Source organism: Canis aureus, chromosome 30 (genome assembly GCF_053574225.1).
Source record: "Canis aureus isolate CA01 chromosome 30, VMU_Caureus_v.1.0, whole genome shotgun sequence".
In the NCBI taxonomy this organism is placed as follows: domain Eukaryota; kingdom Metazoa; phylum Chordata; class Mammalia; order Carnivora; family Canidae; genus Canis; species Canis aureus.
In genome coordinates, this window is record NC_135640.1 from 41,135,059 (window position 1) to 41,147,164 (window position 12,106).

The 12,106-nt window shown below is 61.5% G+C and overlaps 1 protein-coding gene across 5 annotated transcripts in view; it reads left to right on the forward strand.

The window, feature by feature from the left end:
* PDE9A (phosphodiesterase 9A) overlaps window positions 1-12,106 on the forward strand; it is an 87,249-nt gene that overhangs the window by 58,955 nt on the left and 16,188 nt on the right. For all 5 annotated transcript variants that reach the window (XM_077879318.1, XM_077879320.1, XM_077879321.1 and 2 more), the window contains 2 exons: window positions 5,550-5,634; window positions 11,066-11,147. In XM_077879318.1, the coding sequence (XP_077735444.1) occupies window positions 5,550-5,634; window positions 11,066-11,147 (167 nt within the window). The remainder of the gene's footprint in view (window positions 1-5,549; window positions 5,635-11,065; window positions 11,148-12,106) is intronic.

Consider the following 12,106-nt stretch of genomic DNA (forward strand, 5'->3'; position numbering starts at 1 on the left):
CGATTTATTTTCCCCAGTGATGATGAAGAAGCCAGAAAGAGATTAAGTGACCTGCTCAAGCTCATCCAGCAAATTGGAAAAGTAAAGACTGGGACCAGCACTCAAGGTCTGGGTGGCGCCGCTCCAGCTGTGCAGGACCCCGGGCGCCTGGGAGGGCAGGGTAGAGGCCCACACGTGGCGGCTGTGGCTGCATTCAGCAGACAAGGGGCTTCTTCCTAAGGGATTTTGGGGAGCCCCCAGGGGGCTGGGAGGTCTCAGGAGCAGGGCTTGCTCACTGGCTATGCAGCAGGGGCAAGGTCCCAAATCCCATGGAAAGCCGATGCCTTGAAGATACTGTACCTGAGCCCCAGGTGCCTGCTGTCTCCCCAGTACCCAGAGCTCTGTGCTCGGGCCCCCCAGCCCTCATGCTGTGGACATCGGGCTGCTCCCCTTAAACTGGCCACAGACCCAAAGTCTGGATGGAGCTTGGCCATGTGCCCACACCCTGGCTGCAGGGGAGGGCGGTAGTTGCCCGTGGCCGTCGTGACGGAGTACCACAATCTGGAGGGGTGTAAAGTAACAGAAGAGGATTGTCTCGCAGCACTAGAGGCCAGAAGTCCCAGACCAGGAGGTTGGGGGACAGGGGGGTGGGGGGCGGGTCCTTCTGGAGGCTCTGAGGGAGCATCTGCTCCTGCGTCTTCCAGCTGCCGGCGGCTCAGCATCCTTGGCTTGTGGCCACATGCCCCGGACCACCCCATCCTCACACGGCCCCTCCTCACGTCTCCATGTCTCCAGACCCCTCTGCCTGTCTCCTGGAAGGACCGTCTCATCCGGAGAGCCATAATCTGTTGTATCCACAGGAACCTTGCTCTAAGTAAGGTCACACTCACGGGTTCTGGGGGTCGGGATGTGAGCATATCCTTTTGGGGGACACAAGTCAACTCACCATAGAGCATGTTTGCAGTGGAAGCAAGCTCAGCTTCCCACCGAGCCCCAGAAAGTCAGGGATTGTCCAGACGCCGTGGGAAGGGGTTCGGCGAAAGGACACAAAGGGCATTTGCTGCTGATTCCCCATCTCCGTTACAGAAGCGCATAGGCGCCCAGACGCACCCGGAGGCGGCAGGTGGCCGCCGGTCCAGCGCGCCGGCCTCTCCCCACCCCGCTTCTCCCCCAGAAGCCAGCCCCGGCTCCTGCGGCCACTTGCAAACAGGAGAGTCCAAGAGGCCATTAATGAATTTTCGAAACTTCTCCCGAATGTTGTGTGGACCTCAGCTGGCGAGGTTCCCAGCATCCGGCCACCGAGACGCTGCTCAGCGCAGGAGGGTTTTGACTTTGCCTTCGGGCGGTGTGTGCACTGAGGACTGCGGGGCCAGGCGCCTGTGACCTTCTCCCCTGCCAGGGCCCGCCCCGAATCCTCCCGAGCTCGCTCGCTCCTCGGAGGGACAGCATCTCCCTGCACGCCCACGTGCACATCACAGGTCACGCGAACACACACGGGTCACCTGGAGAGTGCATTAGGCCCCTCCCCCGGGGCGCAGGTTCGGCCGCCTCTGCTGGGATCAGCTTGTTACTAACTGTGCTGGCCTCTGGCACCAGACACCCAGGCACAGCAGGAACGGGATCGGTGGGGCGTCCCACAGCCGGCATCCCCACCTCCTGGCTGCCCCGTCCTCGCGGGAGCACACCCACCAGGACTTGCGCATGATTCCGACAGGCTCTCGGCCATCCACCAGGCTTCCGGCCACCCCTCCCCAGTCTCCAAGGCCCCTGCGCCCCAGCACAGAGGGGCAGGCAGCCTCACCTGAGCCGAGCCCCAGCGGCGCGAGCTCCAAAAAGCCGCCCCAACACAGCGGTTCCTTAACCCCAAACGTGTGAGTGTCCAGGACACGGCAGGGACCTCGGATGGGGAAGCGAAGTCCAGAGGCCTGGACTCTCACACGCACACTCACATGCATGCACACACATTACACTGGCATGCTCGCACACGTAAGCGCGTGTGTGAACATGCAGAGACATGGGCATGCAGCTGCTTGCACATGTGTAAACACACACATGAAGATGTAGAGGCAGGCACACACATACGTGCACACCTCCCAGGCATGTGTGTGTAAGCACAGTGACTCATGCACATACGTGCGCACCCTTGCTTTAGCTGGTATACGTGAGCTGTTGTACGTGTCCTTGAGTTCCAGGAGGCGCGGCTAACCTGGCCGTCTGTACCCCACATTACGCTGGCTTGACTTGTTTTGAGTGGAATCTCCTGGGTTGTTTGTTTTGTTTTGTTTTTTTAACCTTCTCAAGCCTAATTCCTCTGAATCAGATATAAGCATCTGAATTTCTCTTAATTCACTTTAGAAGCTTTCCTTCCTTCTTACGTAAGCCGTTTTCCTTCATTAAAGGGAGTCTGAGGTCCTGCTTAGGTTAGAAATGATGTCATGGGCACGGGACACCCAGGTCCTCAGCCGCCTCCCAGCTGGAGATGAAACCCCAGGTTGGGGGGAGGGACTCCCTCCCTTGTTTGTGGGACGCGCCCAGGCCTGGACCAGAACCGAAAGGCCGGGACAGCTGGCCGGCGGGGCAGGGTTCAATGCCAGGACACACAAACAATCCGGGAGACTCGAGGCCAAAACCCAAGCTTTCCTCTGTGCCGCTCGGGACGTGTGGTTTATGCACATGCTTTGCCGGAGCCCTTGGAGGAAGTGTTGAGGTTGCGCGCTAGCCATGCGGGACTTGAACTGACTTCCTTAGCTCCGCCGCTGAAGGGGGGTCTTGGCGGCTGAGGCGGCCTCTCGGGAGAGCCCTGCGAGCCGGTGGGCAGGACGAGGGCAGAGCGGCCTCCCTGGCTGCGCTGTGGCCTCTGCCCCCTGAGGCCCCTTCCCCAGAGCCAGCGCCCCTCCTCGAGAATCATCCCCAGAGGTTCTCCTTCGGGGTGACTTGCAGAGCCCTCCTGCGCCCCCACGACTCCTGAAGTCCTGGAGGGGACCCCCCAGGCTCGTGGGGGGTGCTCCTCGTGGGTGGTCTCCAGCAGCCCTCCAGCGCTCTAGTTCGGGGTTCCGCGCTGCGCCCACCTGTTTAAAGCTTGCGGGTGGACGGTAGGGACCTGACACTCAGCCTCACTCGGGGCCGTTGCCGGGGTCTATGCAGGACTTCCCCGGGGTGGGCCCCGATTCTGGGCCGGACCCTCTCCCTCCTGGGGGACGGGGGGCAGAGCGGGGCTGGCGCAGGCCAAAGGAGAGCCGTGGAACCTTCCGGAGGCGGCCTGGACAGGACGGGAGCGGCGGCCACGGGTGTGGGGTGCTCTGGCTCCTGTCCCCGGCTCCCCCGCCTCAGGCCCGCCTCTAATCCTGTGACCGGCTTTTTCTCTCCACTGATTAATGCGCAACTTTGCGTCTCGTTACTCGCTATCAATTTCCTTGGCAACCAGGCTCTTCAGAAGCGTAGTCGTCATAGACCCTGAATCCCTGGGATCCGAACTAGCGATATTGTACTGTGTCGCCCAAAAGGTTTACTTTGAACGTCAACCCCAGTAGACGGCCTGGAAATCTGACCTACGTGAACCAATATCGAATAATCGAACATGACGCCCCCACCGCAAGCCGTGAGCCAGGGGGCGGCTGCTAACCGGGGCGTGTCCCTAATGTCATGATAACGGTAAAAAAGCCACTAAGGAAACCCAGCAAGCAGCAGGATCCCCATTTTGTCTTTTAAAACCCCGGATGGACAGACGGCTGTTTGGCGTGCATGGAGGGCGGGGCGGCGGGAGAGAAACACCTGGAAAGATCCACACCGGTACATACGGAATAAATGGGTTGTTCTCTGGGCCGCTGGGACCACAGATAAATGTTAAAACATTCTTCTTTGAGGCGTTCTGTGTCTCCTCCATTGTCTACAACGATCAGATGTATTCGGGAGAAACGATGTTTAAAACGCAGTAAAGGCAACCGTGGACTTTGGCCGCCAGGACGCGGCCACCCTGTTTGGACTCTACGCTGCGTGTCTCTTGGCTTTGGGGATCAAAGTCTATCCCACGTATCCGGACTCCTCCAGAGCCGCCCGCTTTCCGGACGTTTCTGCCGTTCGCGTGTCAACAAAGCTGAGCTCCTTCCCAGGGACGCGGCCCCTGCCCCGCGCTGAGGACAGAGGACAGCGTCCCCGCGGCCGACAGCCGCCTGCGGTGTGGCCCGGGCTCGGCGCCCCGGGAGGTCCAGATGCAAACCAGACGGGGTGCGAGCCGCTGCGCTCTTCTCGGAGGAGGACCCGTGCCTTCCAGCCGCCTCCTAATGGGGTCTGCGAGGCAAGGAAGCGCAGAGAGCGTGTCGCCCCCAAAGGAGGCTGTGGGCTCTTGGTGAGGGAGCAGGCGTCCCCGACATCAGATTCCCTGCGCTGCTGCACCTGGCTGGTCCCAGCCCCTTGCACCGACGGCCCCACGCTCCGGTCCCGTGTCCTGGTGGAGGGGCCCCACACAACATCCCCCAGGGGGTCCAGAACCGAGTTGCCAGGACCACATCAGAGCTATCAGACCCTCCAGATTCCCATCACTTTGGGCAGAAAGAAGCAGTCTCTTCACGGAGCCCTGTCCCTGCCTGGGCCCTGGCCCTGGAGACGCTTACAGAACTGCCCTGGGGGCTCAGGGTTCAGGCAAGCACCTGCCGGGTGTTCCTCTCTCCCGACACTTGCCGTGGGAGGGGACTGGTTTTCCTTGAGAAAGCAAGCGTTCACGTTGTATTTTTAGGTATTCAGGCCATACTTGAGGGAAAGGGGAAGAGAGGAGCATCGTGGGTAGCATCTTTTTGCATAAAAATTGAGGTGTGGTTCCGGAGCATCAACAACAACAAAAAAAACAAAAAAACAAAAAAACAAAAAACCGACTCTAACCTAAAAGCTTTTCCAAAGCCACTTGCTTCGTGGCCCTATTTCTCAGGCTCCGTGTGCACCTGCCAGAGTGAACGCCTTGAAGGTGAACACTCGCTGGGAGGCATGAGCTCCGGTGCGTTTTTTGGTCAACAGTAGCATCTGGGGCTGCAGGAAGGTGAGCAAGCCCGGGCTCTGCTCCCCGTTGACCTGGCCAGTTTGCATTTCCCCGAAGTCCACAGCTTCCCCTGGTTAGGTGCTCCAGCGGGACCTTAACATTTTGAAGGGTTTATATTAACGTGAGTTCGTCGTTGCCAGGAAGGCTGGGGTTTTGCCCACTGAGCTTCTCATCGTGTTTTAACACACGGCGGCCACATTTCCTCCTTTTCTTCCTGGGATAAGAGATTTCTTTGTCCTCTGTCCTCCGCCGGTGCTTAGGGGCCTGGAGAGAGAGAGCGGGAAGTGGGTACAGGAAGCCTCAGCAGTGTGGGGAGGGAAGCAGGGGCTCGGCCCTGCAGAAACCGCACGGAGGGGTGCGGCGCTGCGTCTGGGCCCAGGACATGCCGGGGCCCTCGTCCCTGAGCCGCGAGCAGCCCTCGGCAGCGGGCACCGTGGCTGGAGCCAGAGCCAGGTTTTCTCGCAGGGCCGCCCCCGGTGACCAGCCTGGAGAGGGCTTCTGTGTGTTTCCATGGTAACCCCCTTGTTTCTCTTTGTCCCAGTGGAAGGCCTGAAAGTGGTGGAGATTGAGAAATGCAAGAGTGACATCAAGAAGATGCGAGAGGAGCTGGCAGCCAGAAGCAGCAGGTAAGGCCGGGCCTGGGAAGAGCTCCCCCGGACACGGGGCCCCGGGAGGGGGCTCTGGGCTCTGTTTTGGGACCCAGCCCTGGCTGGGGGGAGCATGGCACGGAGGCAGCCTGGCCCCGGGCTAGGATATGCTTGTCAACGACACGGCCTTCCTAGCATAAGAGGGAGTGTCCGGCAGGTAGAGGCGAGGAGGATGGCTTCATGTCACGGGGGAACAATCCTCCCGCAGATCGAAGTGTTAGGATCAACTTATCCAGCTTGAGAGAAGTTGGCATCGATGCGTAAAGAAGGGGCCCCATAAGAGGGAAAGGGCTTTGGCTTGTGGTGTCCGGAGGCCGAGCTCCTGCGTGGACGGCCCCACAGCACGGAGCAGCAGGTCACGGGAGAGATGCCACAGGCCTCTGGCCATCTCGATGCCGAGATTACTTACTGTGCAGAACGAGGGGTGCTCCCCAGGGGAGCCGAAATCAGGGAAAAAGACTGGGGGCTTCGTTATGTGTCCCCTTCCCCACCAAAAGCAAGTGCTTCTACGAGCAGGCCCCTCCACCGGAACGGTGGTCACGGCACGCATTCGGGTTGACGGCGGAGAGGATGAGGGAGGAGCACGTGCATCGAGCGCTTGCAGGGGGAGGGGCTGACACCTGCTGCTGGCCGGATTCCCACCCCACCCCCAACCACCGCTACCCACCCAGGAGGACCCACGGGACAACGTGGCCTCCTCCCTCCCAGGACGGGGCACCGCCAGGCACCACTGAAGGCCCAGCCGGGTCTCAGCGGGGTTTGCTGGGGACCAACCTAGGAAGAGCCCTGCGCACGCCCAGCAGGTGGTCTCTGAAAGCTCACCTGCCAGTGAGATCATCCCCTGACTTAAAGCTTTGAGGGCAAGCAGCTCGGGGGGGTGGGGGGGGAGGCTGGCTGCACCTGCAGGAGGTGAGGGGGGAGCTGTGGAGCTGCCCCTGCTGGGCTCAGAGGGCAGCCTGATTAGTAGGGCCTTACAGGGACCGCACCACGTTTATGTCACACCCACTTGGCACCTGACGAGGATCTGGGAATGTCTCATCCCATTTGACTTGAGGACATCGGGGTGAAGGGGTCTGTGGAAACTCGCAGAAAACTGGGAGTGAGTGGTTCACCCCGGACATCCCCTGAGTGAGAGGCTTTTTAGGGGCTGGAGGCAGAGTCACTCGCGGGACCAGGGAAGAGCCCTGGGGTTGGCTGGAGCAGGCGGCTGGCAAGGAGGTCAGGCTGTGGTCACGGAGGCACCCCCGGGCGCCTCCCTCCTGTGGCCAGTCCCCACGCCCGAGTACGAGGAGCCAGTGAGCCAGGCCCGGCGCTTAGCCCGAGCCCATGGCCAGGGACCGCCCGTGGCCGCTGCTCTGAGGGCCTGGTGGCCCTGTGCCCGGGAGCCACCCTCTCCCCAGGGCCTGGCATGGGCAGACCGCTGGGCGGAGGATGGGCCTCCAGCCTCGCCAGCGTGACCGGCCTCCTCGGGCAGCTTCGGGGCAGGGGCTCCAACTGGAGCTTGTCTTCAGCTTGAGACAAAAGGCTCCGTGCACAGGCCTCAGTTCCCCCGTCTGCACAACGGGCCGAGGGGGTGTCTCTGGAGCGGGATGGTGCCCCCGAGGTCCCCTCCCGCCTCTGTGGGCATCACCTCCATCAGAAACGTGCTGCGCCCACAGAGCCCACGGAGCACCTGCAGGAGGCATTTCTAGAAAGCAGCCTTTGGTCCCTCCTCAGATGGCCAAGTCCTGCCGCCCGCCCAGAGCAGCGGGGGGCGGGGGTGAGTCGCAGGCCCTGCCCTGGCCGGTCCCCACCTGGCGGCGTCCCAGGCTCCCTGCGGCTCCCCCGTGGAAGGGGGCGTGTGCCGTCCCTGCTGCCACCTCTCGGGCCACAGGCGGAGAGAACTCGCTTGGTCCAGGTCGTACTGGTTTCCTGCCGCCGCCCCAACAGCACCACGTTCCGGGCGCCTGAACCACCACCAACGTGCTCCGTCTCGGTTCTGATGGCCAGAGGTCAGAGGCCACGCTGTCCACAAGGCCACGCTCCCCCCGACGGCTCCAGGGAGGGTCTATCATCCCAGCCTCACTCCGAAGCTTCTGGAGGTTGTCGGCAGGCCCTGGGGCTCCCGGCCGGCCCCGGCACGACTACAGCCCCCGGCCTCACGCGGCCTGCTCCCCGTGAAGCCTCACCCCGTTGAAGGAGCCCAACGTCCGCCTGTAAAAGGACACCAGTCCTCTTGGATGCGGGCCCACGCCCCCGCAGGATGGCCACATCTGAAGTAACGACGCCCGTGATGACCCTGTTTCCAAAGGTCCCAGGGGCTAGGACTCCCCTTCTCACCTTTGGGGAGTGTAAGTCGAACAGCCCACGTGGACGCACCCGATTTTAGAGCGCACGGGGAGAGGCCCACCCGGCGAGCCGAGCGGCGACGCGTGACCCGCGGGTGCCCACCTGGCCGCGTGGGCTGAGCCGAGGCGCCCGGGCTCCGCCGAGGACTGGGGGCCCTTCCTCACCGCCCAGAAAGTACATTTTTAGAGCTCACAATGCCATGATCCAAAGCGAAGACTTCCCGGTGCCCTAACTGCTTGCAGAGGCGATATTCTCAGCAGACGGTTTTCACAGCATCCCACGTAGGTGAGAGACGGGTAAATGTGACTCTTCAGTCAAAACCAGAGTGGGGTAAAAATTTCGAACGTTGCTGATACATTTAGGAGAAAGAAACCCGGCGGCCTGGGCTCGGGTCTAACCCACAGCCACGCCGGCCACCCCGGAGCCTGGTGCAGGAGCCCGGCGGCCCTTCCGTGACCCCCACAAACAGCCCTTCGCTTCGCTTTACGCAGAAATGAACTCCGATGGCCAAGGATACGCCGCGTGCGCGCCCCAACACAGACGTGTTGTCCGGAGGGGTCCACCAGAGTCCTTTCGGCGTCCCTGGCCCACGGGGACACACGGGCACCCCTGGCAGCCCCATCGAGCCGCTGGGTGGTGCTGAGCCTCTCCGGGAGGACGCATGGAACCAGGGTGGCAGCCCCGTACCCACCCGGAAGGCCGACGAGCCTGAAGTCCTGCTCCACGTGGGCCCCCACGCGAGACCACCCCACTGGGCCTCCTGGCAGTGGGAGCAGCAGCCGAGGGGGGGTCGCAGGCAGCCTCCCAGCGCCCCCCAAACAGGCTGTGCTCCTCTGAGACACACGCCCAGGGGTTCTCCGCCGCCCTCCTGCTCCCCCCAGGGCCGGACCTCGCTGGGCGCACCGGGAGCTGGCCACCGTCCCCGGCGGGGAGGGCTCGGGGTCTGTGGTCTCCACGTTCATCCCAAATGGCCTTGTCCACCGGATGAGCCACAGGGAAGGGGGGGGCTGGGAGCCCAGGAAATGAAAGCAAACATAAGCCCCAAATAGAATGAAAAGAAAAGGCGCCGTGCCAGCTGCTCTGTCGCTGGAAGATGCCGTTCCCGTGGCAACGGGGCACGGAGGGAGCTGTCAGGGCCGCCCGGCCCAGGTAGGGGGGTGGGGGTGCTGACGAGGGTCACAGGGCACCTGGCGGACGCCCCGGACCCTGCGATTCCAGCAGGCGAACCGTCTAGCTTTGTGCCCGCGTCCCCGGGCAATGCGCACGGCTCTGCACGCAGCTCTGCACGCAGCGCGGCGGGTGTGCGTGTCTGCAGGGGAGGGGCTGAGCGCAGGGAGGGGGCGAGGGCGACCGAGGGGTCTCCTCTCTCAAGCGCGCGACACTGCTCACGAACGTGCGGGGCACGACTCCTCCTTTACAGGGCGGCAGTGGGGGTCACCCGGCTGGTCCCCGTCCACGGCACGTTGGTCGCCATTTTGCTGGACCCGCATTAAAAATCCCCCCACCCCCGCCCACGGAGCCCGATGCGGCACCGCGTTGAGGGGAGGGAGAGCGGGACCCCGAAGGCTAAGCGGGAGGCTCCTTTTCTCAGGAAGGAAACAGACTTGGTATTACTCCGAGTTTGCCAGCGGCCTGGCGCCTGCCCGGGGAAAACCTCCAGACGGGCCGGACGCCGGGGCGCCCCCCACCTGAGATCTGGACACCAAGGTGTCCGGTGTGCTGCTGGGCGTGGAGCCCTCCTTTTGGAAAGAAGCACTGTGCTGCGACCTTTCTTCGCTTGCAACACTGTGAGCAACAAACGAATCAAGATCTGGACCAACATCCAGCTGCTGTGCTTTCCCGGGAGGCCACGGTCCACGCTCACCTCAACCCACCCGATGCCTTCCTTTCTCCTCGAACCTTGGTAGATTTTTCTTGGTCCATGCAGCGTGCAGCGCATCTTTCCCCTGAAACTCCTTACTCTGCGTGACACCCATCATCATCTTACAACGATCGGCCGTCCCCTTGATACCACAATGGTTTAGAGGATGTCCCGTCCTGCAACATTTAGGCGGCTTCGGTTCGACGTGTTCTGATAACAGCAGATGACGTTGCAGCAAATGGACCGATTTGCTCGCATCTGATTCTTTTCTTGAAATAAATTCCCCGGCGTAGACGCCACAGGCTTAGAGGATATGGATTTCTCCTTGGCTCCCGAGAGGTGGGACTTGACCCGCAAAGTTGGTAACGTGTGAGGATAGGGAGCTCGTCCACTTCCGGGGAGGTAGGGTCCCATGCGCATCAGCCCCCCGCATGCCGCCAGGTCAGCAGCCCCCCACCCCCGGATGCTGGAAGGTGCGTTCCCTCCAAAGCACCCCTGGCGCCGTTGGTTCTGTCCTTATGGGGCAATTCCTCGAGACTAACAAGGGAAGGAAAACAGAGTCAGGAGTCAGGTAGCAACGTTCATCCCTCAAAGGTAGGTACCGGGGGAAACTGGAAAGGTCCTAGGAGTCCGCGGTGGGAGCCTGGATCAGCCACCCCGGGAGCACCGCCGAGGGACGTGCCTTGTACCGAAGCTGCAGGCAGGAGCGTTCGCCGTATGCTAGGTTGGGGGGGGAGGGTAGCAAAAGAGTAAGTTTGGTACAATTCCATTTTTGTCCAAAAAAAAAAGCACAAGGCACTGTCCCTGGGTGTCCGCGCCTAGGAACGTTCTGGAAGGATACCCCACACTTAACAGAAGGTATTTCCAGGGTGTGAGATTGAAAGAAGTAGGTAACGTGGGGGCTTGCTTTCTTCTTTTTTAACTTTGCCCACTTCCTTCTTGTTTGAATTTTTTTTTTAGCAGTGTTTTACTTGCATCCTGGAAAGGTTTTTAGGAATGAGAGCCCCACCGTCACCGTCACAGGCGCAGGCAGGGTCCCTGGGGGGTGAGCAATGAGAGGTCACCGGCTTGACGACTTATTCTCCCGTAACAAATAAGAGAGGTGGCCCGTGGGGCGGGGGTTTGGTTTGGGCGTCTGGGGTGCTGCTCGGAGGAGGGGCCCCCGCGGGCACCACGTCCGACGCGGCCGAACCAGAACTAATCCCAACTGTTCCCCTTCAGGACCAGCTGTCCCTGCAAGTACAGTTTAGTGGATAACAACAGGAGGTTGACGCCTCGGCGTGATGTCCCCACGTATCCCAAGGTAAGAGCGAGTTCTGGCCAGCGGGGCGGCGGGGAGGGCGGTGCGGAGAGAGCAGGGCTGTGCGCCCCCAGCCCAGCCGACGTCCAGAATGAAAGGTGTCCATCGTCCACTGCAGTTGCTTATAGGAAACCAAACAGGGGCGCCTGGGTGAGCGTCCGACTCTCGATCTCAGCTCAGGTCTCGATCTCAGGGATTGAGCCCCGCGTGGGGCTCTGCGCTCAGCTCGGAATCTGCTTGAGACTCTCTCCCTCCGCTCCTCCTCCTGCTCTCTCGCTCGCTCTAAAATAATAATGATAATAATAAGTAAATGTAAAACCAAACAAACCAAAAGACCCCAGGGAAGATGACCTCTCATCCCGGAGCACTGTGAGGGTCTTACATGTGGGACCACAGCCCATGTCCTATGACACTTTGACCATCCCCCCATCCACACATACCCCCATCCACACCCCCACTTTGACCGTCCCCCCATCCACACCCCCACTTTGACCGTCCCCCCATCCACACCCCAACTTTGACCATCCCCCCATCCACACCCCCACTTTGACCGTCCCCCCATCCACACTCCCACTTTGACCGTCCCCCCATCCACACCCCCACTTTGACCGTCCCCCCATCCACACCCCCATTTTGACCGTCCCCCCATCCACACCCCCACTTTGACCATCCCCCCATCCACACCCCCACTTTGACCGTCCCCCCATCCACACTCCCACTTTGACCGTCCCCCCATCCACACCCCCACTTTGACCGTCCCCCCATCCACACCCCCATTTTGACCGTCCCCCCATCCACACCCCCACTTTGACCATCCCCCCATCCACACCCCCACTTTGACCGTCCCCTCATCCACACCCCCACTTTGACCGTCCCCCCATCCACACCCCCATTTTGACCGTCCCCCCATCCACACCCCCACTTTGACTGTCCCCCCATCCACACCCCCACTTTGACCGTCC